The sequence below is a fragment of the Panthera pardus genome, unplaced genomic scaffold (genome assembly GCF_024362965.1).
Source record: "Panthera pardus isolate Hobbes unplaced genomic scaffold, ASM2436296v1 HiC_scaffold_26, whole genome shotgun sequence".
Taxonomy (NCBI): Eukaryota; Metazoa; Chordata; class Mammalia; order Carnivora; family Felidae; genus Panthera; species Panthera pardus.
In genome coordinates this window covers 376,545-400,909 of record NW_026526832.1, presented here as the reverse complement: position 1 = coordinate 400,909, position 24,365 = coordinate 376,545, and the positions used below count along the sequence as shown (strand labels likewise).

The window sequence follows — 24,365 nt, the reverse complement described above, 5'->3', positions numbered from 1 at the left end:
CTGCATATGTGTGCTGTTTGGCTAACTTGCAACAGACTATCCAAGAAAGTACAGCGAAACTACTAATTGTTTTCCAAATAATAGATGGTTGAAAACATTATGTGCATCCTATAAATATACTATACATGTACTATGTAGACTCATCAGCTTCTTTCATACAGTGGAAATAAATCAGTTATTCATGTTGCTAACGACAGATTTACTTTAATTTATTGATTTGCTTTTCTTCAGTTCTTGGTGGTCCCTCAAGTTCTTTTTCCTCGTACAGTGACCAAGGACAGGGAAAGTGGGGTATGAGGTCTTGGGCACTGCTTAGATGGGTTGTGATGAACGTAGAGCTTGGGATCCATGGATCTAGAACAACTTCTTTTCTTCTACAGGTAAAACATCCTGTCTATTCTGACAGTGAGGAGTATAGGCTTCCCCACCTGAATCTAGTCCAACCCAGCAGCCCTGGGATCTCTCAGGGCTGGAGAGAGAGGGCTGGAAATTTCATTTCCATTTTCGCCCCCAGTTAGTGCAAGTTTTAAATATTCGCCTGTACGTTACAATGAAAGGAAACAGTTCCTGCCTGTTTTCAGCTGGGATGTACTTGCCAGATGATGTCCCTGTGAGTGACACATTTCCCATGGACGTGACAATCCTACAGGGAGAGGGAGGAGGCTGAGAGTTGGGAATCATTTCATTTCCAGGAGGCCAGATTCCACATTTTCCTTCCCATCCAAGAAAGCATTGTAGGATAATTAAGAATGACATTTTTTGTTGGGATAGCCTTGAATTTGCTCTCATTTATTGAAATATGAAAGAATTAGCAAATTCAGTACTTTATCATCAGGCATAGGGTACCTGGGACATACTTCTCTGCTAATCATATCACAAAGTGTGTCAGGATAGTATGTTTGGGAGTCACTCATTTCAAACTTCAAAATGTATACACAGGGTTTCAACAAAAGAGGGGGGGATTCAAAAAATTCTTCTAATGCCTGTGTTGGTCCCTGTTACCCACTTCATGTTTTGTTCTACACTTTGTCATAGGAGATAAGCTCCAGCCTTTCATATTTGAAAGTATTCTACCAAACAAAAGTTTAAAAAAACAAAGTTTTTTGAAATGTGGGGGTTCTTATGTGTCATTTTGGCATTAGCTCCTCAACAACTTACTGAAACTACCTCAAATTTTTTAAAAACAATTTCCCATGGATGTAAGCTGTTTCAATATGAAAACCACTTTCCATCTACTAATCATTGTGTACATGTTGGCTCTGTCCTTTTTCTCCTCGAAGAGGGTCCCATGGGAAGGAGAGGCCAATGCTGGAGAATGCAGTGGCTCACTTACAGCCAGTGTCACTGCCCCTCTTTGGCTTCCAGGTGATTTACCACCAAAGTCAGCTTCTCCAAACCAGTCACCAGTCTTATCCCACCTGTATGCCCACATTACCATTTCTTGCCCCTGTGACTGCATTTACCCGTGAGCCTTCTGTTCCCAAGATCTGTTCCTCCCTGTCAATTCTGGTCCCCCAAGACTCAGCTCACCATCTTCTCTATGAGCTTTTGCTGGTTGGTGATGGCATGCTGTCTCATGTTCTCTCATCATCCTACTCAAAATAATGTTGCTGAGCACTTACAGGGCAGGCACGGTTATATTCCCCCATTTAAAGGATGAGGAGTGGCCCCATGGGAAGTTTGTACAGGTGGAAGAAATATGGGTGGTTGTTTTTGTTGGAGGTGGTCGTGGCAGTAAGGTGATGAATTCTAGATTAGGTGTGTTATGCTTGAGGTCCTTGGGGTATCAGGGACTCTGATGGGCAAGTGGGCACAGGGACCTGGTGGCCAGCTATGAGAGGAGCACAGAGGCGGGGGGTGGGTGGGTAGTGGGCAAGATCTGGTGACTGCTGGGAGGCAAGGGCCAAAGATACAGCCTTCCTTAAAGGAAGGAGCTGTGCTTTGACAATCTTTCTGCATTCCTAAAACTGTCTCTGAGATCACAGACACAGAAGGCAGTGATGCAAATGCCTGCCAGCTACTTCCCAGTTGCCTCTGGGTTTACCTGGTTTCTGCTCAGGAAAAGGGACCGGTGGGCTCCCCAGAAACACAACAGCCTATTTTGACTGTGGGAGTTTTAGAACAAATATATTTTCTTTTTCTCTCTTGCCTAGGTTTAAATTCATATTTACCTGAAAAATCTGTTTCAGACTGTGCTCTGAGGGCGTCGGAAGGCACAGCATGCTGAAGTGTCGGATAAAACGGGGAGTCACAGGGTTGCGGCCACCACCTGGAGGTGCACATGCTGAGACGATCGTTACATCCTGTGTGAGAAGAAATCCACGTGGGTCACCCAGCAAAGAAAGAGATGAGAGCTGCCCATGCCAATGGGAGGCCTCAGAACCAACACTTTTTTGAGGACCTACCATATGATAGGATTACGTTATGTTTCCCCACACATCATCTGGCTTCATCCTCACAACAACCTCGGGAGATCACTACTGTCACCCTAATTTTGCAGATGAGAAAGATCAAGACCCTGGGTGGTTAAGTTGTTCAAGGTCACTCAGCTATCACATCTATCTGTATAAACACACCTATGTAAAAATTTAATCTTAAAAAATTGTTAACGAATTGTATCTTGGGTTAAAATATATTCATTTGACAAATATTAAGTATAGTTTATTCTTATTATTTGTGGTAGCTTTGTTTGATAAAATCAGTGGAACACTGAATTAAGATACTGATCCATGGCTCCTTTGGGAAAAACAGGGTTATGAGCCTTTGGTCATAACATTTTCAATGGGCCAATACATGATATCGTAATTGCCTCTGGTCTTGACCCCCTTAGACCACCCCTCCTCTGCAGCCAAGGAAATCTTTCCATAATATTTCCTCTAGAGACAGAGCACCTCTTAGAGGATAAATCCACATTCCTTGTCATGGCAGCATGGCCCCCTGGGCTGATCTCTGCATCTCCTGCCACTTTGGTGCCCACATTCCACACCACCATGGTGTTCTACACTCCCTGCTTTGAGATGCAAAATGCTCCCTTTCCTTGCTTTGTCATGCTCGGACTGCAAAACCCTTTTCCAACATCACCTCTTCTGGGAAGGCCTCTCTCATCCTCAGCCCAGTGCCCAGCCCTGCCTACCTCCAGTCTCTCTCCACTCATCATCCTGCATTATAAATACAAGTCCAACTACCCCCTGAAGCTGAGCCCTCGGGGAGGTGGGCCTGTCTCACTTGTCCATGAATCTCCTGAATAAAGGGGCAAGAATATAATATAGATTAAATAACTTGAGTCACATATTAAAAACACCAAGTCTATATGTTAGAGGCTGAATTGTGTCCTCCTATTCCCCCTGGCCAATCATATGTTGAAGGCCTAGCCTCTGGTATCTCAGAATGTGACTATATTTGGAGATAGGGTCTTTAACGAGGTAATTAAGTTAAAATGAGGTCATTAGGGTGGGCTCTACTCCAGTAGGACTGGTGTCTTTATAAGAAGAGGACATTTGGACACAGACCGACACAGAGGGAAGATCATGAGAAGACACAGGAGAAGATAGCCATCTGCAAGCCAAGGGGAGAAGCCTCAGAAGAAACCAACCCTGTCGACATCTTGGTCTCAGACTTCTGGCCTTTAGAACTGTGAGAAAATAAATTTCTGTTGTTTGAGTCACCCAGTCTGCGGTATTTTGTATGGCAGCCCTGGCAAACAAGTTTTAAACACAGAAAGTAATTTAAAACCTAAAGCAACCTGTATGTCTTTCCAAAAGAGTTTGTTTCTGTCATAAAATCCACCAAAATCTTGATACTGCCGAAGTAATTCAATTGGAGGCTGAGAGCCATAGCGGTCCAGTCTGGGCATGTTTAAATCATCAACAAAAATCACAACTTGTTTGTTTCCTGGTGCTCCTGGGGAATAAAATGAATTTAATTTAAGAATTAAGATTTGCCATTGGAAAATGTAAGACAAAGCTTAGGTAAGGCTTTGGACTCAATGAACACCCTGTAGGTCATAATGAGCTCAGTTTGTCTACGTGAGGAGGGCCCCAGCAGGGAGAGGTGGACAGGGCCGGGACACCCACACTGTCAGGTGGGTCCTTGCCCTCACTCCCAGAGGTGCAGGATGATGTCAGCTTTCCAGTCAGGACTGGATCTTTCTCAATACAAGGCACTGCCACTTCCCTCACCAACTGTGTGGCCTGGCATGGGGTGAGGAAGGTCATTTTCTTTTCAGGGCAGGAAACAGAAGCGCTCCCAAGTTCCCTGACCTAATTGCACCACCCTTTGCAGGGAAAACGGGGCTGGAAAGCATCATGGTCTCATCAAAGGGAAATCCAGTACAGTGGAGTTTCAGAATGCCATATTTAACTTAAAGAAAATCGATATACATACTGGTAGGAAAAAAAAAAAGGAGTAATGACTGAGAAAAGAGAACAACTTAAGCAGAGGAGGTGACTCCACCCACTCTGGCATCCAGCACTTGCCAATAATGAAGGAGTCGTGGCAAACTCAGTGCCCCACTCCATCCTCCAGATCCCTGAAGTCAAGAAGCAGGACAGGAGTGGGAAGGGGCTCCAAGAGAATCATTCACAAAAATATGGTCTCCCACTACAGAGATTAGTATTCGTTGCCCTGTGCCTACCAGAGTACGAAAAAGGAAAATAGAGAGGAGGCAGTAAAGCAGCTGGTATCCCCACAGCTTGGCACAGCAGGGCCCATTAGATAACAGACAACGTGGAAGGCAGCTGGGGTTGGCTAGTACTCCACCCAGGAGGGCTGTGGGCCAGCCAAGTGGACCCAGCACCAAGGACTGCAGATATACGGCTGGAGGGTGGGACTGAGTGGGGGCTAAGACCTTGATTGCCAACATCAGGGGACTTTCCAATTGGGAGGCCAATCCCTGACCTGTACACATCTTGTTGGGGAGTCCCTCGCAGAGCCTGCTCCTAGAAGCCTGCCACACAGACAGCTTTGACAGTCATTCAGCACCAGCAAGAGAGGTAGGGACGATCCACACAGAGGCTCATCTAAATGCCAGTTAGGGAGAACACTTGTCCTTTCCTCTCCTCCTCCCATCCCAACACACCAGAGCCTCCTACAGAGAGGGCCAGAAAGGGCAAAGGGGCATCCCATACCCCTCTCTACCTCCAGCACCATGAGCCACAAACCAGGTCTACAACAGAGGAGAGGAACAGCTTAAAATTGGGTTTGGGATCAGAGCTTTACATGAGACCTGATTCAAAATAGCTGCAACTGACCAGAGAGGTATACTATTTATCTAAGCAGTTAATATGGGATCGTGAGGGAGATCCCACAAAGCCTGGCTGAAAGCACTGGCTAAAGAAGAAACGTAGACAGTTTCATGCCAATTCCTTGCTCAGTTCAGGTAACTCAATGCACGAGATACAAAGTAGTTGTTTGTTGGTTTGTTTTAAATAAAGGGAAATCCATGCAGGTTTGACAGTAGAGCATGCATGGAGAGGGAGAGCCACAGACCAAAGGTGTTCTGAGTTGAAGGTGATGATAGAAATAAACTCCTTACTCACTAAACAGTAAGATACATGGATATATGGCACAGGAAAGAATGTCGTTAATAGAATCACCTTTATAAATACATTAAACAAAGAAAATATGCATTTGTAATTTTATTACCCATTTTGTTTTTGTGATTAGTTTAATAAATAATTTGTGTAAGACAAATAAAACTGGCTAACACTTACCTAGTATGTTTTTTCTTTTCCTTTCCAGTTTTGACTCAATGATCTCTTGTGTTCTTGCAGATGAAGTTTGAGCAGAAAAGTTTAGATAAACAGGAACATAGGCAGCTGATTCTTGAATTCGATTCAACAATCCTTTTGCAATGACAGACTTTAAATTTAAAAATACGTTAACCGATCTAACATTCAATATACCTTTCAATTGTCTACATCAGTAACAATCCAGTACAATGAGTAAGAAACAGGATAAAAGGAGATAGGTCAAAGCCAGATCAAAATGTCTTTCTTCTTCTTGGAGATTCCATTTAATTATATTTATCAGAGCCAAAGAAATATTTTAATCAGCAATCTTAGCAAAAGTTTTAATTTTAGTTTTATACCAGAATCCACCTTGGCTCCTATCCAAGTCTCAATTTGATAGCACAAGTCACAGAAGAACCCAAATTTCTTCTAGAAATAATTTAGAAGTTCGCCAGTGAATTTCTGTTTATGTGGACCCACCCCAGAAACCCAAAAGACCAAACCATCAACATTTCCCGCTAGAGTCCACTTTTTCCAAATCCCATTGTTGTGCCAGGTAGAAGCCAATGGGCAGGAGGGGACAGACTCACCTTTATCAATAGTCTGCTCAGGATGCAAACTGTTCTCACCAATTCCCACCCTAATCTTTGTAGTGACAGCCCCAGAAATTCCAAGGGATATAACATAAAATCCCCCAAACCCACAATATTGGTCCTTAGGGTCTTCTGGTTTATGTGTTATCTACACCAAGGATTTATTCAGAAACTGGCAGACCTTGGAGTAATTCCCAAGATAGATACAGATTCAGCATAGTTACATTCTTCCTGAAAAATGATCAAAATTCAAAAGAATTTCCTCTGAAAAATAATATGTTATTTCTGGGGCTTACAATTCTAAGTCCACCACACCCTCATTTTTGGACAGACCTTGTTTCAGGTAGGTTTCCTACCTTGCCAACTCCAGTTATTCCAGTAAACAGCACCGAATGCCTGACTGCCAGTAGTTTTTCCATTAGATATCCAAAGCGCACCGTGTCAGTTGTGGGGACTAGCATTTCAAAAAAAGGAACATCTCGGCTGTACTTAAAGGTGGGTATGATTCGTTCCCAGGGATCCAGTCGTTTGGTGTCGAAGTCCATATGAATGCTCCACAGATCACCAGAACTGGGAAGCTAGAGCATAAAATTAAGTACCACTTTCAATAGGATTGATACACAGCAATAGAAAAATTCACACATAAACAAAGGCAGTCATGGAATATGAATCTATTTGTTTTTTTTTCCCCCTTTGTAGAGAAGTAGTTGTTTAGGTATCAGAGTCCAATACTTTAAACACAACCATGCGACACAATGCATAAAAAAAATCTGATAGATTGATTATACTAAAACCTTAGATTAGAATTGTATGGAACTAGAGAGTGTTATGCTAAGTGAAATAAGTCATACAGAGAAGGATAGACACCATATATTTTCACTCTTATGTGGATCCTGAGAAACTTAACAGAAGACCATGGGGGAGGGGAAGGAAAAAAAAAGTTAGAGAGGGAAGGAGCCAAACCATAAAAGACTCTTAAAAACTGAGAACAAACTGAGGGTTGATGGGGGGTGGGAGGGAGAGGGGGGTGGGTGATGGGTATTGAGGAGGGCACCTGTTGGGATGAGCACTGGGTGTTGTATGGAAACCAATTTGACAATAAATTTCATATTTAAATAAATATATAAATAAATAGAATTGTAAAGCATTTTCAATTCAAGTCAACATTCAGGGGCTTACTCCTTGCTGACTAATGTGCTTGGGGAGATGGAGGCGAGTGCTGAATGAGAGCCTCTGCCCTCAATGACCTTGAAATTCACATGGGGGACAAAAGCATATCAGTTAATATCACAGAGAAGTGGGGTTCTAATGGAGTTAGTACACTTACAAAAGCAGGACAACTCATGTCTACTTGCAGGGAGTTATGGTGGTGGCTAGAGATTCAGGAAAGCTTCCAAGCGGTGGTGATGTTATAGTTCAGACTTGAAGGAAAAGCAGGAGCCCACAGGCAAGGAAGGAATGAGATGGGGAAGGGGGGTGAAGACAAGGCTAAAGGCATGGAAAGTGCCATGCATGCTGGGAAATACAAGAGCAGTATGTACAGTGAGAGATGAATATGAAAACACAGGCAGGGGCCAGGTTATGAAAAGCCTCGCTTTTCAAAGCAAAGTGCATGGAGCAAGAATTTAGGCAAGGATTCTAAGCAGGTGGGTGACATGATTAGATTGCATTTCAGAACGCTCATTCTGGCAGCTGTACAAAGAAGCTGTGTTTCAAGCTCATTTGACAGCAACTCTTAATAAGAAATCCATTTTACATGGTGACCTAGTACATTCACAAATATGTGTCTACAAATATGTATAAACTTTACCCCTACTATCTGCAATTCACTTTGGGGACAGCATGTGTGTGCATGTGAGCAGGGGACGGGTGGAGAGAGAGAGAGAGAGAGAGAGAGAAAGAGAGAGAGAGAGAGAGGACATTCCAAGCAGGCTCCACACTGTCAGTGAGGAGCTGGCTGTGGTGCTCAAACTCAGCAACCTCGAGATCATGACCTGAGCTGAAACCAGGAGCTGGATGCTTAACTGACTGAGCCATCCAGGCACCCCTACTCTATTTTCTATTTTATTCTATTTTTAAAAAACATTTAAGGTGTATTATTTTGTCTGATTTTACAAGGCCGTTTAAGGTGTTCTTGATATGTAAATATCAATGTAACTACCCTTGAATCATGATGTAGAACATATCCAGAAAATATCAGAAAGCTTCTTTCTTCCCCTTCCCCATCAATACCAGCCACACCTCCATCCTCCTCTGAGATAAGTCACTGGTTCATCCTCCTCTGAGATAAGTCACTGGTCTACCTGTCTGGTGTTATTTGTCTACCCTTGTGCTAAAACCATAGTCTCTTTGATCACTTGTGTTAGCCCCAGAAACAGAATGGGGCCTACCATGTAACAGATTTTCAATAAACATTTGTTGAAATGAATACTGAATGCTTGTTTTGCACCTTCTCCTACTGCCCTCCAATGATCCCAGATCATTTCCCTTGACCCGGAGGGGTCTGTCTGTACCAAATTCCCAGCTGTCCTTAATAATCTTATCCAATTATGATACAATAATCTTGAGGATCCAGGAGGGTTTCATATCTACTAAAAGGTCCTAATCCATAGGGCTCAGATTCTTATGGATTTTTTTCTTTTGATAACTTTTAACTTTTATATAATTTAAAACTTACAGAATAGTTAAAAGAATAGTGCAAAGGACTCCATATATTCTTTATCTATATTGTTTACATTTAGCCTCATTTGCTTTATTATTGTATTTTTCTACTCTTTGAGAGTTAATTGTATACACTATTCCACCTTATCCTAAATAACTGAGTGTGTATTTCCTAAAGAACAAGAATATTGTCTTATATAATCACAGTAAAATGATCAAAATCAGGAAATTGAATAGCGATATGTTATTATCCAATTTACATTCCATACTCAAATATTGCCAGTGTTTTTTTTTTTTTTTTTAGAGAGAGAGAGAGCATGCCAGCGGAGAGAGGGGTAGAAGAAAACAGAGAGAATCCTAAGCAGGTTCCATGCTCGGTGCAGACCCCAATGCAGGGCTTGATCCCATGACTCTGGGATGATGACCTAAGCCAAAATCAAGAATTGGACACTCAACCTACTGAGCCACCCAGGTGCCCCTGCCAGTGTTTTTAATAATGTCACTTGCAGCTAGATTTTCCCCAGTCTAGGATCCAATACAGGATAATGCATTGTATTTAGTTATATCTCTTTAGTCTCTTCATCTGGAAAATTTCCTCAACTTTCTTTGTCTCCCATGATGGACATTTTTGGAGAATATAGGCCAGTTTATTTTACAGAATGGTCCTCCATTTAGGCATTCCAGATGTATTCCCATCATTACATTTAGGTCATGCATGTTTGAAAGGAATACTTCAGAACTGAGGTTGTGTCCTTCTCAGTGCACTATGCCAGAAGGCACAGTTTTGTCCTAATACTGATGTTAAATTGATTTCTTAGTTAAGGTCATGTTTGCAAGGTTTTTTTTTTTTTTTTACTGTAACAATACTATTTCTGTCTTTGCAATTAATCAAATGATTCGTAGGAGATAATTTGAAACTATTAAGTATTGTTTCTCATCAAACCGTCACCCACTAGTTTTGGCATCCATTGATGATTCCTGCCTAAATCAATTATTACTATGACAGTTGCAAAGTTATGATGTTCTAACTCCATCACTTCTCCTATGCAGATTACTTGGTATTCTTTTGTGAGATGGAGCTCTTCCTTCTCTCCCCTTATTTATTTATTCATGTATATTTTTATTTTGAGTATGGACTCACAGGTTTTTATTTCGTGCAAAGACTTGTAATCCCATACCATTATTTATTTTGATGCTCAAATCTGCCCAGATTTGGCCAGTGGTAGCCCTTCATGAACTGGCTCCTGTGTTGACATCATTCTCTGAGAACTTCTTTCCTATCTGACATAAGAAGATGTTCTAGGCTCATTCTGTACATCCTTTGTCCCAGTGGCTGGAATCAGCTATTTCATTAAGGAGCCTTGGTTTCCTTTCATGGAGAGCAGTATTTAGAAATTAACATACATATGCTAATTGCTCTTGAGGTGTCCTTGCTTCTAGTTCCTCTTAGCACACAGGACTAGGAAATTTATGTATGTATGAATATATGTATTAATTTTCATATATATATATATAAAATCCATGAAAACCATTACTTCCAATTACAGTTGGAATTCTTGGAATTGCAAGAACACAGGTGCCTTCTAATCTTTCCCCTTCCATATTTGTAAATCCCTTTTCTAACAGTGAGAAACCTGGTTGGCATTATCCTCAATATATTTATTTGCTCAATCTTAGAATGTACAGAAAGCAATTTCTGAATTGTCAAACCATAACACTGTGAAGAATAAGTGTACTAACTAGAATTCAATATATTGTTTATAGTAGGGAGTTTTTATATAATTTTTTTGAGAGAGAGAGAGAGAGAGAGAGAGAGAGCACAAGTGGGAGAGGGGCAGAGAGAGAGGGAGAGAGAGAATCCCAAGCAGGCTCTGTCAGCACAGAACCTGATGCAGGGCTCAAATCCATGAACTGTGAGATCATGACCTGAGCTGACACCAAGAGTCAGGTGCTTAAACAACTGAGCCACCCAGGTGCCCCTACTTTTATACCTTACTTTCTTCATATGGGAGAGAATTATTAAAAATTTTAATACAATAAATGCTATCTGTGGTTTTAAAAAGGTAATAATTTTAGGGGCGCCTGGGTGGCGCAGTCGGTTAAGCGTCCGACTTCAGCCAGGTCACGATCTCGCGGTCCGTGAGTTCGAGCCCCGCATCGGGCTCTGGGCTGATGGCTCAGAGCCTGGAGCCTGTTTCCGATTCTGTGTCTCCCTCTCTCTCTGACCCTCCCCCGTTCATGCTCTGTCTCTCTCTGTCCCAAAAATAAATAAAAAACGTTGAAAAAAAAATTAAAAAAAAAAAAATAAAAAGGTAATAATTTTAGAAACCCTTATAGTGAAGGATTTTTATATTTGCAGTAGAACTAAGTCTTTTAAAATTCTAGTCTTGAAATTTAATTGTAATGGTTCAGTTATTATTTTAAAATTAAATGCATTTAGCTCTTACCCTGGCATCGGGATTATCATCAAATTGTGTTCTAATAAATGTATCAAAGGAATCCCAGTAGTTTTCAGTTAGATTTCCACCCAAAGACCATAAATAACAGAATATAAAAGTCTGACATAGTACTGTATTCAGTTTTATTTGTTCCTGAAAGAATAAAGAGAAAGAATTTTAGTATTTTACTTGTTCACATAAAAAGAATCCTTAAATTGCAAAGTCTAAAGATTGTTTTCTTTTGGTTAGACTCATGCATTTAAAAAAAGGGCATAGTATATGTTTCTTATAGTTGACTCAACAGTTCAAAGAGCAACGCTTTATAGTAGTGCATATTTAAATACTCTGATGAAAACACAAATGACAAGGAATATGTAGAAAAAAGCTCAAATATGTCTTTCAACTGACTATTATAACTTTGTTTATACCTGCATGAAGGTATTTTTTTTTTAAATTTTTAATGTTTATTTATTTTTGAGACAGAGAGAGACAGAGCATGAATGGGGGAGGGGCAGAGAGAGAGGGAGACACAGAATCGGAAGCAGGTTCCAGGCTCCGAGCCATCAGCCCAGAGCCTGACGCGGGGCTCGAACCCACGAACCGTGAGATCGTGACCTGAGCTGAAGTCGGACGCTCAACCGACTGAGCCACCCAGGCGCCCCTGCATGAAGGTATTTAAACAGCTGCTAGACAGGCACATATACCAGGAATGCATTGTAGAGTATGTTGTAGACTGTAAGGAATTTAAACATTGAGTAGAAGAATAAACTATAGGTTTTTTGACATTCCTTGCAACTTAGAGATTCTATGAATCTATTCACAATCATTACTTGCCTGGAAAATTAACTTGAAAATCAAATGATCATTTTATAGAAAATTTAGTGTTGTTTATTTGCAAAGCATCTATATAACAATTTCATTTTCATAGCTATATAGCATTGAGGAAAACTTTCGTACCATTGTCAAAGTAACTCCATCTTTCCCAAATATCAAAGACTCCAATAAGCAACAGAGTGTAGTAACTTTGCTGATGTCCACTTGTGGGATTGCTTGGCTGCATTTTTTATTGACAAAATATAAACCATCATCAACATAACGTTGGAAAAGATTCAATATGTATTCTTGGGTTTCCTCATTTAGCTGAAAATCATAAAAACAAATGTTTCAGTAAGACTAGATGAAATATATAATTAAGTTTAGAAATGGGTTAGTTTAAATCTGTGTATTGTAATATATTCTGTGTCTTTTAATATTTATTATTTATTTATTTTTAAAAGTTTATTTGTTTTGAGAGAGAGAGAGAGCATGAGCCTGTGATTGAGTGTGTGAGTGGGGGAGGGGCAGAGATAGAGGGAGAGAGAGAATCCTAAGCAGGCTCGATGCTGTCACTGGGTAGCCTGACTTGGGGCTTGATGCAGGGCTCAGTCTCACAAACCAGGAGATCATGATGAGAGCCATCTGAAATCAAGATTCGGACACTTAACTGACTGAGCTACCCAGGCACCCCTATTCTGTGACTTTAGGTTAAAGGGTATAAACATAACAAGATATGAAACAAATTGAAATTTTAAGAAAACCTTCTATAATTTGGAAGAGACATGGGGGAGATTCTGGGTAGCGGACAATATCCTACATCTTGATCTGGTAATGAGTACACAGGTGTTTATTTTATAGTCATTTGTTAATTGTCAACATAGATTTCAAGCAGCCTTATAATTGGGAACAATAAAAAACAAGAAGCAAAAAACAGCAATTTAAATATCTACGAAAAGAGAGGGAATAATTCCCAAAGATTTGAAAAGAATGCAATCCCTCTCACCATTCCTATTCAACATTGTACTATAAGTCTTAGCTAATGCAGGAGGACAATACAAAGAATAAAGAGTACACAGATTGAGAAGGAAGAAAAAAAAGTCTTTGTTCACAGATGACTGGTCTATGTAGACAATACCAAAGAATTGACAAAAAACTCCTGGAACTAACAAGCTGTTATAGCAAGGTTGCAGGATACAGGGTTAATATACGAAAGTCAATTGCTTTCCTATATACCAGCAATAAATGAGTAGAATTTGAAATAGAAAATATAACACCATTTATATTAGCACAAAAAATGAAATACTCAGGTATAATTCTAACAAACTATGTACAAGAGCTAAATAAGGAAAACTACAAGACTCTGATGAAAGAAACCAGAGATGATCTAAGTAGATGGAAAGATATTCAATGTGTATGGATAGGAAGATCCAGTATTATTTAGATGTCAGCACTCCCTAACTTGATCTATAGGTTCAATGTAGTTTGAATCAAAATACCAGCAAGTTAATTTGTGTATATGCGCAAACTGATTATAAAGTTTATATAGAGAGGCAAAATACCCAAAATAGCACAATGTTAAAGAATAAAGTTGGAAGAATGACACTATCTAACTTCAAGACTTACTATAAAGCTACAGTAATTAAGACAGCATGGTATTGGCAGAAGCATAGACACATAGATCAATGAAACGAACAGAGAATCCAGAGATAGACCCATACAAATACAGTCAACTGATCTATGACAAAGAAACAAAGGCAATCCATTGGAGAAGGTGCACCTCTGTTTCATTTTCATTCATTTTCAAAAATGGTACTGGAAAAACTGGACATCCATATGCAAAAAAAAAAAAAAAAAAGATGAACGTAGACACTGATATTATACCTTTCACAAAAATTAACTCAGAATGGATCACAGACCTAAATGTGAAAAGCAAAACTAAAAAAACTTCTGGAAGATAACAGATGAGAAAATCTAGGTGACCTTAGGTTGGAAATGGTTTTCAGATTCAATGCCAAAAGCACAATCAATGAAAGAAAATTTGCTAAGTTAATTTTAAAATTAAAAACTTGTGTTCTGTGAAAGGTTATTAAGAGAATGAAAAGACAAGCCAAGCTGGGAGACAATTTTTACAAAACACATAACTGACAAAGAACTTGTATCCAAAATATTACAAAGAACTCGTGACACTCAAAAATAGGAAACAACCCAATAAAAAATGAGCAGGATTTGAACAGGCACCTTACCAAAGCAGATATACAGATGGCAAATAAGCATATGAAAAGGCATTCATGATCACATGAAATGCACATTAATGCATGTTAAAACGAGGAGACATACTTATTAGAATAGCAAAAATCGAAAACATCAACAACACTAACTGCTGGTGAGGATGTGCAGCAAGAATTCTCATTCATCGCTGGTGGGGATGCAAAATGGTACAGCAATTTGGAAGACAAACTGGCAGTTTCTTACAAAGCTAAATAAAATTTTACCATATGATCCAGCAATCACACTCCTAGGTATTTTACCCAAATGAGTTGAAAACTTAAGTCTATATAAAAACTTGCACATGGGTGTGTCCAGGAGCTTTCTTCATAATTGCCAAAACCTGGAAGCAATCAAAATGTCTTCAGTAGTTGAATGGATAAACTTGGTAAATCCACATAATGGAAAATATTCCATTCAGAACCATTCCATTCAGAGCCAAAAAGAAATGAGCTATCAAGTCACGGAAAGACAAGGAAAAAACTTAAATGCAAATTATTAAGTGAAAGAAGCCAATTTGAAAAAACCACATACTGTATGATCCCAATGACATCACATTGGAAAAGGCAAAATATGGAGCAGTAGGGAGGGGGTATGGATGGATAAATATGTGGAGCACAGGTTTTAAGTCAGTGGAACTATTATGTATAATACTATAAGGGTGGATACATGACATTACGCATTCATCAAAACCCACACAATTGTACAACACATTTGTAGAACACATTCATACATGAATCCTAATGTGAACTATGCACTTTAGTTAATAATAATGTATCAATATTGTTTCATCAGTTTTGACAAATCACTTTCAACAAATGTACCACACAAATGCAAGATGTTAACAGGAAAAACTATGTTTGGAGGAGAGGGAATATATCAGGACTCTCTGTACTTCCTGTTAAACTTTTATATAAACCTAAAAGTACCCTAAATAATACATTCTATTAATTTAAAAAGAAAAGTAAATTTGGGAAGTTTTAAAATCTTACAGTAGTACATGATACATTCTCAATTCTGAAAATTATTTTCTTTAATAATGTACTCTGAAACTAGAACACATCATTGTTAAATGTTGATGCCTAAGAATGAAAAAACCAATATTTTTTTAATTCATCTTTGGAGGGGAGAAGCAGAAAGAAGATGGCTTTCTTGGCGGGGGGCGTGGGATGGGGCACAACACTGCAAAAGACCCCTTGTTAAGCTAAGGCAAAGAAAACTCCTATTTTAGAAGGGCGAAGGTGCAGAAGATGATATAGAACTGAATTGTTCCATATAATAACGTAAAAGCTTTCCCTCACTTTGGGTGGAACGTTTCCTCTGAGGTTAAAACACATCTTGGGTCACAGACCTAAGACTGGGTGGGAGGTAAACTGGTTTTCTTTTCTCTCAGCGGTGTTAGGGTCTTCTACAATCTAAATACAATGACAGAGCCTGGACCGAAATGTTCTTTTTCTTCATTGTGATTCCCTCTCACTATCCCCAGCCTTCTGCAAAATCTTTTTTAATGCGGCAGCCTGTTCTGTGTTTGGGGGACTCAGGGAAGCAGTTTGTGCTTGTACTGGAGAGGAACCAACCTGGGGAGGATCCAGGCAGAGTGGGCAGGAATCGGAGCGGCTAGGTAGCCTGGTGGGCTGAGCTTACAAATAATGGGGACAGATTTGGGGAGGATATAAACATTTCTGGAAGATCCCAAGAATTCTTAGGGAGAGGCACTAGGTACAATGCTGGAATTCTCTCCACAAAGTACATGAAGTCTTTGTTAACTTACTGAAATTTGGGCAAGCAAGAGCCTCCATCCTGACAGATGGATGTGTTGTGGAGTATCTGGTTGCACTTACTTTTTTAGAAATATTCTTCATCCATGTTTTAACATAAGGCATCCATTTCAGTTCTTCAGGATCCACAAACACCATTCCACATCGACTGACTGTTGCAGGAGAGGCAACTCTTAGGTCTTGCACCTAAAATTGAAGGGAATTGAACAAAAAAATAGCTAACATAATACTTCCTTATTTTTCCATTTTCAATGTTAATGAGTCACATGCTTAAAGTTAACACTGAAAGGCTTTATATAGAAGAGAGTGTAATCAGAAACGGAGAAGGTAAGTTAAGTGAGGCATTAGGTGAAAAAAAAAAAACCCACACAAAAATAAGAGGATAATGTCAAATCCTTATGGGAAGGTATAGGTATTTCTTTTTCCTCCTTTGCTTTTCTCTTTTCTCCATTTTCATTCTTGTATCTCACACCTAGCTGAACATAAGACATAGTAGGCATTCAACCCATGTTTGATGAATGAATACAGCAGGAGTGGTATTTTCAGAATATTTTATAGCCGTACTTGGTCCACTTTCCTTTTCCAATCCCTTCACTAAACATTCACACTGCAGAGGGGTAATTTTTCATAGTAAATGTAACTTTTTTTTTTTGCTTAACTTAGAAAGCATTTCAAATCATGTAATGTCATCAATATATACGTTAACTACCACCAAAGGAAAGGAAACAAGTGCTGAGGAAGATAGAATTTATTGCATTTCCATTTATAGACAAACAGGAATATTTGAGAGCCTTTGGTTCTCGGGATGCACACTCTACTATAAAAGGAAAATTTGACAAGTATGTAAACAATTTAGTATGTGAACAAAACACCATGGGACGCCTTATAGATAGTAAATGCGATATGGGCAAGAAAAAAATTGATGATGGCATACCAGTCTAATGAATGCTTTTGCACCACACTAAGGCATATATATTTACCTCAAAAAGCATGTGGATTTGAGGTGTGAGTTTGATCCTCTCACTGTTAGCCAGGCAAAGCATCTTGTTATCATCCAGCACTGTATTCATATTTTCAATCCAAAGAGCATCCACGGGCCCATCACTGATGATCCATTTATGGTCTTCTGAAGTGTCATTCACAGCTGCTCGGACACTTAGTGCCATCAAACCATCTTTCCACTCCAAGGTTATGTTATTAACTTCACCATATAATTCACCCATTGTAATTGATTTAGGATTAAGAACGTATGTTTTAACTGGTTGGTAAAAGGGATTGTCTAAACCAAGTTTTTGCAAATTCCCTAAAGTTTCTGCTAGTATTTGGTAAACTGTGGTCTTGCCACCTCCTGTCGGCCCGACTAACATAACACCGTGTCTTACCAGCATAGTTTCATAGAACTGTATCACTTTTTTAACCATACATGTCTCAGGCTGAAGATTTTTTCTATTCATGACATCTATAATTGTTGACTGCAATATACCATAATCATGTTCTGGAATTTGGACTCCAGGAAAAAGGTCAGATATAATTCCACTGAAAAAACAAAAATAAAATCATTGGTAATTGACATTTCCCAATATTTATTACAATTAATTTATTACAATCATTGATTACAATGAGTCTTATTTTTCTCCTTGATCTTTTCTTCTGAACATGCATAGTACTAGTCTGTCCTATATGTTATAACAGAATCTAACATTTCCCTGATACTGTGTATGCTTTTTTTTCTTGTACCGTAGATCAATGTTCTTAAGTATATTGGGAGCCTTTTGAGGTAAGGAATATCTCTTATGTGTTTGTATTGTTCGTAGTACATTGCATAATACCAAACATATACAAAGTGATTGATTTTTCAGTTTATTCAAAAAATTATATTTAGGGGTGCCTGGGTGGCTTAGTCGGTTAAGCGTCTTACTTCGGTTCAGGTCATGATCTCACGGTTCATAGGTTCGAGCCCCGTGTCTGGCTCTGTGCTGACAGCTGGGAGCCTGGAGTCTGCTTTGGATTCTGTGTCTCCCTCTCTCTCTGCCCCTCCCCCCACTCATGCTCTGTCTCTTTCTCAAGAATAAATAAACATTTAAAAAATTAAAAATTATATTAATATCTCAACTTTTTCCAAAAGCATTTATGCATGCTTATAACTATATGGATATTCAGAAAAATAAGATAGAAATAGAAACTAATAGTAGGTAAAAAAAAGGGGGGGTGGGGAGTAAAGGAAAAATTAACTGTTTCTGTGGGAAGTACTTAATATGGCATATTTCTATGGGTAAAAAAGAAGCTAAATCCCTACCTCATACTATATACACAAATACATTTGTGACACAGTAAAGACTTTAATATAAAATACTAGATGAAAATACAACAGATATGTTTTGTAATACTGTGGTTAAGATGGTCTTTCTAAGGAAGACAAGAAATCTACAACTATTATTTTAAAGGTAAGGTGAAAAAATAAAAATAAAGCGAAAACCCACAAACTTGTGTGAGATAAAAGGCTTTCTATATATAAACTTAAAGAATGATAGACTTAGCGCTGCCTGGGTGGCTCAGTTGGTTAAGTGTCCAACTCTTGATTTTGGCTCAGGCCATGATCTCATGGTTGTGGGATCGAGCCCCAAGTTGGGCTCTGTGCTGGGCATGAAGCCTGCTTAGGATTGTCTTGCTCTTTCCCTCTCTCTCTGCCTTTCTCTCTCTCTCTCTCAAAAAAATGAATAATAGACAAGTATTTCCAATTTTTATACCAGATAAAGTTTGTGATTTCCTACAAATCAATAAGAAAAAGGACACAACAGAAATATGCTCTAAAAATAATAAATATAAATGATTAATGAACACAAGAAATAATGCTCAATGGCACTAATAATTAAAGAAATGCATATTAAAGAGGATATAACTTTTGGTCTCTCTTTAAAACATTTAAGAGGCAAAAGGTATAGTCATAAAATCATTTATATAAAGGGGCGTCTGGGTGACTCAGTCAGTTAAGTGTCCAACTATTATTTATTTCAGCTCAGGTCATGATCTCATGGTCTGTGAGTTCAAGCCCCGCATCAGGCTCTGCGCTGACAGCGTGAAGACTGCTTGGGATTCTCTCTCTTTCTCTCTCTGACGCTCTCTCGCTTGTGCTCACCCTCAAAACAAATAAATAAAACTTAAAAAAATAAATAAGTAAAAGAGAAATCTTTAAAAAATAAAATCATTTATATAAATATAAATGTCTTTGGACATCTTAATAGAATCTATCTAAATTAAAAATGCCCATGCTCTATAAAACCTAGGAAACTTACTGAAACTCATTTATAGAAGTATCACACGTGTGCAAAGATAAATGCATAGGAATTTTCATCACTGTGTTCTGTCAAAAGGGAGTAGACATGTGTTCTGGAAATCAGAAGATCTGACAGAGGACAAAAGCCAAGGGAACTCCAGCATAGTCATAAATGGACATCCCAGGATGACCAGTGCTCACCAGGGCAATGGGCAGGTAGTCCAGATTAGAGCAGGAGGACAGGGGCTCCAAGGAGACACATTTGATAGAATGTTTTATATAATTGAAGAGGTTTTTTTTTTAAATTTTTTTGTTAAAAATTTTTTTAATGTTTATTTTTGAGAGGGGGGGCACATGGGGGAAGGGGCAGAGAGAGAGGAAGACACAGAATCTGTAGCAGGATCCTGGCTCTGAGCTGTCAGCACAGAGCCCGATGCAGGGTTCAAACCCATGAACCGTGAGATCATGACCTGAGCTGATGTCGGATGCTTAACCGACTGAGCCACGCAGGAGCCACAGAAGAGTTTTTGTTTTGTTTTGTTTTGTTTTTAAGGAGATTTACACATACCCTGGGAGAATTTGAAAATAAATTATTGATAGATTTATACAAAAGCAGGTAAAAGATTAAAAAAATAAAAACTAAGGCAATTAACAAATGCAGGGATAAGAAAAAAAAAACAAGAGAAACATAGCTCAGCTGTGGATACTATTTATATAGCTATAATAAATTATCGAAACCCTGAGGGCGGCTGGGTGGCTCAGTCGGTTGAGTGTCTGATTCCTGTTTTTGGCTCAGGTCATGATCCCAGGGTCATGGATCAAGCCCTGTGTTGGGCTCCACGCTGAGCAGGGAGCCTGCGTAACATTCTCTCTCTCTCCCTCTGCCCCTCTCCCACTTCTATTTTCTGTCTAAAAAAATTTTTTTTAATTATGGAAACCCTGGACATTTAGCTCAAGTTAGACTGCAATATAACTATGGATAGGATGGGTAGAGGGAAAGAGGTGCATGCGCATATCCTTATCTCCCATTTACCAACTTTATAGATCATACCTAAAACTGAAAAACCAAGAAATAGCATAAACACGGTACTAAAAAATATGGGGAAATAACATAACAAGCAAACAAACAAAACAATTGAAAAATGATTGCCTTTAGGAAGTGGGAGTTGGTGAAGGGCACAGAACTATTGTTTCTCATGAGACTAATTTATGACGCTTAAAAATTTTTTTATGTTTATTTTTTTGAGAGAGGACAGAGGAGAGAGAGAGAGAGAGAGAGAGAGAGAGAGAGAGAGAGAGCAACCATAAGCAGGGGAGGGGCAGAGAGGAGAGACAGAATCCCAAGCAGGGTTCGCACCATCAGAGCAGAGCCCGATGTGGGGCTCAAACCCACAAACCATGGGATCATGACCTGAGCTGAGATCAAGAATCAGGTGCTCAACTGACTGCACCCCCCAGGCACCGCTGTGATGCTTTTTAAAACTACATACACATATGGCTTGGATAAACATAAAATTTAATAGTAAAAGTAGAAATAGATAAAAGTTCAATCACATTTTATGTTAAGCCCCGAGTCTTATGTTTTGGGGTCAAGAGTTTTTCTTAGGTCAGGAATTTGTAACCAAATGCTAATTTGTATAACATATAGCCTAGTGACCAGTATTTTGAAAAAATAAAAATAAAAAAGATTGGATTGATGCTTAAACTTTACTATCTTTATTTTAAATTAGTATTTTTTAAACTGCAATAAGTATCTCTAGAAAAGATGAGAAAGTCATTACCTTGTTAGAGACAGACATAACTGAAGAGAAGACTATCCTTTATCTCTACACAGCAGCTATGTTTTATCCTGTAACATCTAGAAACTTACCTGAACAGAATAGCATCATCTGTTAGGAATTTTGGCAAGTTGGAGTCTCGTAAAGCTCTTATCAATACCACATCTTCACTTAAGTGTGGATTCTCCCTTTTTAAGGACCTAAATTAAAGGAATAATTCAGATGATGTTTGTGGGAACCTAATACTGAGCATGATTTTCCAAACCTGTGGGTCAGGGATTCCCCCTGCAAAAAGCTGTGGAGGGCACCCCCCTGTGGATTCCTGCTGGAAAGAGAGGATCATTTTTCCTTGCATGGCCAGCATCCACATCCATCAGAGAGCAAGGACAGGTCAGGAACTGGCTACACAGCCTGGAGAATGAGAAGGTATTTTTTCAACTTCCCCCCATCAATCCAGACTTTATCCAACCTGAATTTATAGTTCCCTGAATGCATCATAATGATTCACAGCCCTATGACTTTCTTTTTTCTCAGCCCAGAAGGTCCTTCTTTGCTCTTTTGACACCCCTTATTTCTCCTTCAAACTGCAGCCCAGTTACTCTCATCCTCCAGATACTTCCTCCATGACCCTCCACAGTGAACCTCGGGCATGGCCCTATGGTTGCCCCATTCATGTATCCTAGATGACTGCTCCTGTGTCTGTCTCACCCACTGGTCTGTAGTTGTATTCTTGGGAGTGCACGAGTATCTGAACTCCTTAGTGTCCTTGGTCTTTACATGGCACTCCTGTAAAGGGGAGAAATACTGTATCTGGGAGGTTGAAAGAAAGAACAGAGAAGGGCAAGGAGACGTGGGTAGAGCCCAGGGATACAGGGGCTAGGCAGAAAAGGCCCTGGATGTGTGGAGCCTGAGCCAGTGAGTCTAAAAAGAAGAGACAGATTCCCTCAGAGACTCTGGATAAAGTAGGGGTTTCAGAGGTAGGAGCCTCAAGAAGTTACAAAGGGAGAAGCCGGGGCCTGAAAAGAAGAAACCAGAAAGTTGCTTTACTAGAAACTACAAAGAAGCTCAGTCATGGACCATGCTGTAAAAGCAGAGGCAGAGGCTAAGATATAAGCCTCGAACAAGGGCAGAAAAATGAAACCAAACTTCCTCTCAGAGCTTTGGGCTTTGTCAGGTGACACATATAACTTAAATTACTGTATATGCATAACAAATGGTACCTTTTAAGTCTAGTCATCCTACCTCATAGTGGTAAAGGCTTCTGTACTCTAAACACAAATGTATGTGATGAGTTCAGGGGAAATGAAAGCTAGTGGAAGCCTCATTGAGACTCAGGTTCAGTGTGGGGCCAACCAGAACTGTCAGGAGATGAGGAGATGCCTCCTTTGACTGTGGCATGGGAGTCAAGGTAAAATGATGACAGCGGCTGCTAACATTTACCACTCTCTACGTTGCTTTAAGAGCCGTCTGTGAATTAGTCATTTAATGCTTTGATTACATGGTTTGGAATTTCACTCTTGACCACTTTGGTTTCTTACCCAGCCATGACCAGTACAGACTTCACAGCTCTCATGCCAAAGTCATAGTGATCCTGCTGAGAGAGCTGTTCACTGCAAAGCTTATACATCTGAGTCATTTTTCTGGCTAATATTTTACTGGATTCAAATCCTTCAGAATATAGAATTACCTAGAATAGAAAAGAACAATGCAATACTTCTTATATTGTATGGAGAGCAATAGATTAGCATAATACCAATGTGTTCAAAATCTACTTTAGGCATTATACCTCTCCAAGTTGTTATATCGTTTAACAAAGAAATGTGACGATTGAAGGGAAATGGGTTTTCTGTGTTACAGGAAGGCAAAAGGTGGGATATCCTACAGGGATGTCGGGGCACTGATTTTGCTTTCCTTCTATGGATGAAGATGTGGTTGGTGACATTTGGTTCAAGAGGCAGCAGAACCCACTGCTTGAAAATGCTCACATCATGGAGGTTGGATGGTGTTGTAAGGCCTGAGTACAAAGGCAAGACTTGAGTTTCTCTGGTCTGACAGGAACTCCACCCTGTAGACAGAATCAGTGATAGCTGTGTTCTCCCTTTAGACTCCCTGAATATCAAGGGAAGCTATGCAGATTTGCAGCCTCTCCTCTGCGATAGGAGGCTACCTTGCTTCTGACAAGTTTCTGCATTCTTGGTTAAAGAAATTGGATGACGACAGTCTAGGGGAGTGTGGACCCTTTCTCCAATCCATAACCTACTCAAATCACTGTGGTTGGCTTCAGAATCAGGATTTGAAAAGATGTAGACATTTCTTTCTTTATTTTTTAATTTTTTTTAACATTTATTTATTTTTGAGAGAAAGAGAGAGACAGCATATGAGCAGGGGAGGGGCAGAGAGAGAGGAAGACACAGAATCCAAAACAGGCTCCAGGCTCTGAGCTGACAGCAGAGCCCGACGCGAGGCTGGGACTCATGAACTATGAGATCATGACCCGAGCTGAAGTCGGACGCTTAACCTACTGAGCCACCCAGGCGCCCCATGAAATGATGTAGACATTTCTTACTGGTGTCGGTTTTGCTTATTGCTCTATCACTGTAAATGAGCATAGTACTCTGCACATTGCAGGTAATTAAAAATATTAAAAATATTTATTGTGGACATACCCTGATTCATTAAAATCTGTAGCAACAGTAGTAATAGCACTCAGAAGACTGGATTTTTAAATTTCTCCAGTTGATTATTGAGTAATAGAACAACAGGACAAAGAATGAGATGTGAACAAAATTTTGGACTGAGTTCTAAACCTGGTTTTCTTCCTGCCAGCTCTGGACAATGAGCAAGTCATTTATTGTCCCTGTCTATACATGGTCTAAAGGGAAGACAGCACCTGCATTAACTACCCACCACCCCACCATACCCACAGGGGGTGCTGGAAAACCCATGAGATTCTGTAAGCATTATACTGGGAAAAGTTATAGGATCTGGTATGCTCTATTCTATTCTTAGGTAATTACTTTTACTTCATATAGA

At 39.5% G+C, this 24,365-nt stretch overlaps 1 protein-coding gene across 1 annotated transcript in view; it reads right to left on the bottom strand.

Annotated features, from left to right (window-relative positions):
* Nucleotides 1-24,365, bottom strand: part of DNAH6 (dynein axonemal heavy chain 6) — a 241,924-nt gene that overhangs the window by 99,366 nt on the left and 118,193 nt on the right. The window contains exons 32-41 of the mRNA XM_053890890.1: nucleotides 22,871-23,019; nucleotides 21,425-21,532; nucleotides 17,261-17,816; nucleotides 16,344-16,466; nucleotides 12,379-12,561; nucleotides 11,431-11,574; nucleotides 6,679-6,900; nucleotides 5,712-5,859; nucleotides 3,743-3,900; nucleotides 2,172-2,303 (exon numbers count right to left, since the gene is read on the bottom strand). Of these exons, the coding sequence (XP_053746865.1) occupies nucleotides 2,172-2,303; nucleotides 3,743-3,900; nucleotides 5,712-5,859; nucleotides 6,679-6,900; nucleotides 11,431-11,574; nucleotides 12,379-12,561; nucleotides 16,344-16,466; nucleotides 17,261-17,816; nucleotides 21,425-21,532; nucleotides 22,871-23,019 (1,923 nt within the window). The remainder of the gene's footprint in view (nucleotides 1-2,171; nucleotides 2,304-3,742; nucleotides 3,901-5,711; nucleotides 5,860-6,678; nucleotides 6,901-11,430; nucleotides 11,575-12,378; nucleotides 12,562-16,343; nucleotides 16,467-17,260; nucleotides 17,817-21,424; nucleotides 21,533-22,870; nucleotides 23,020-24,365) is intronic.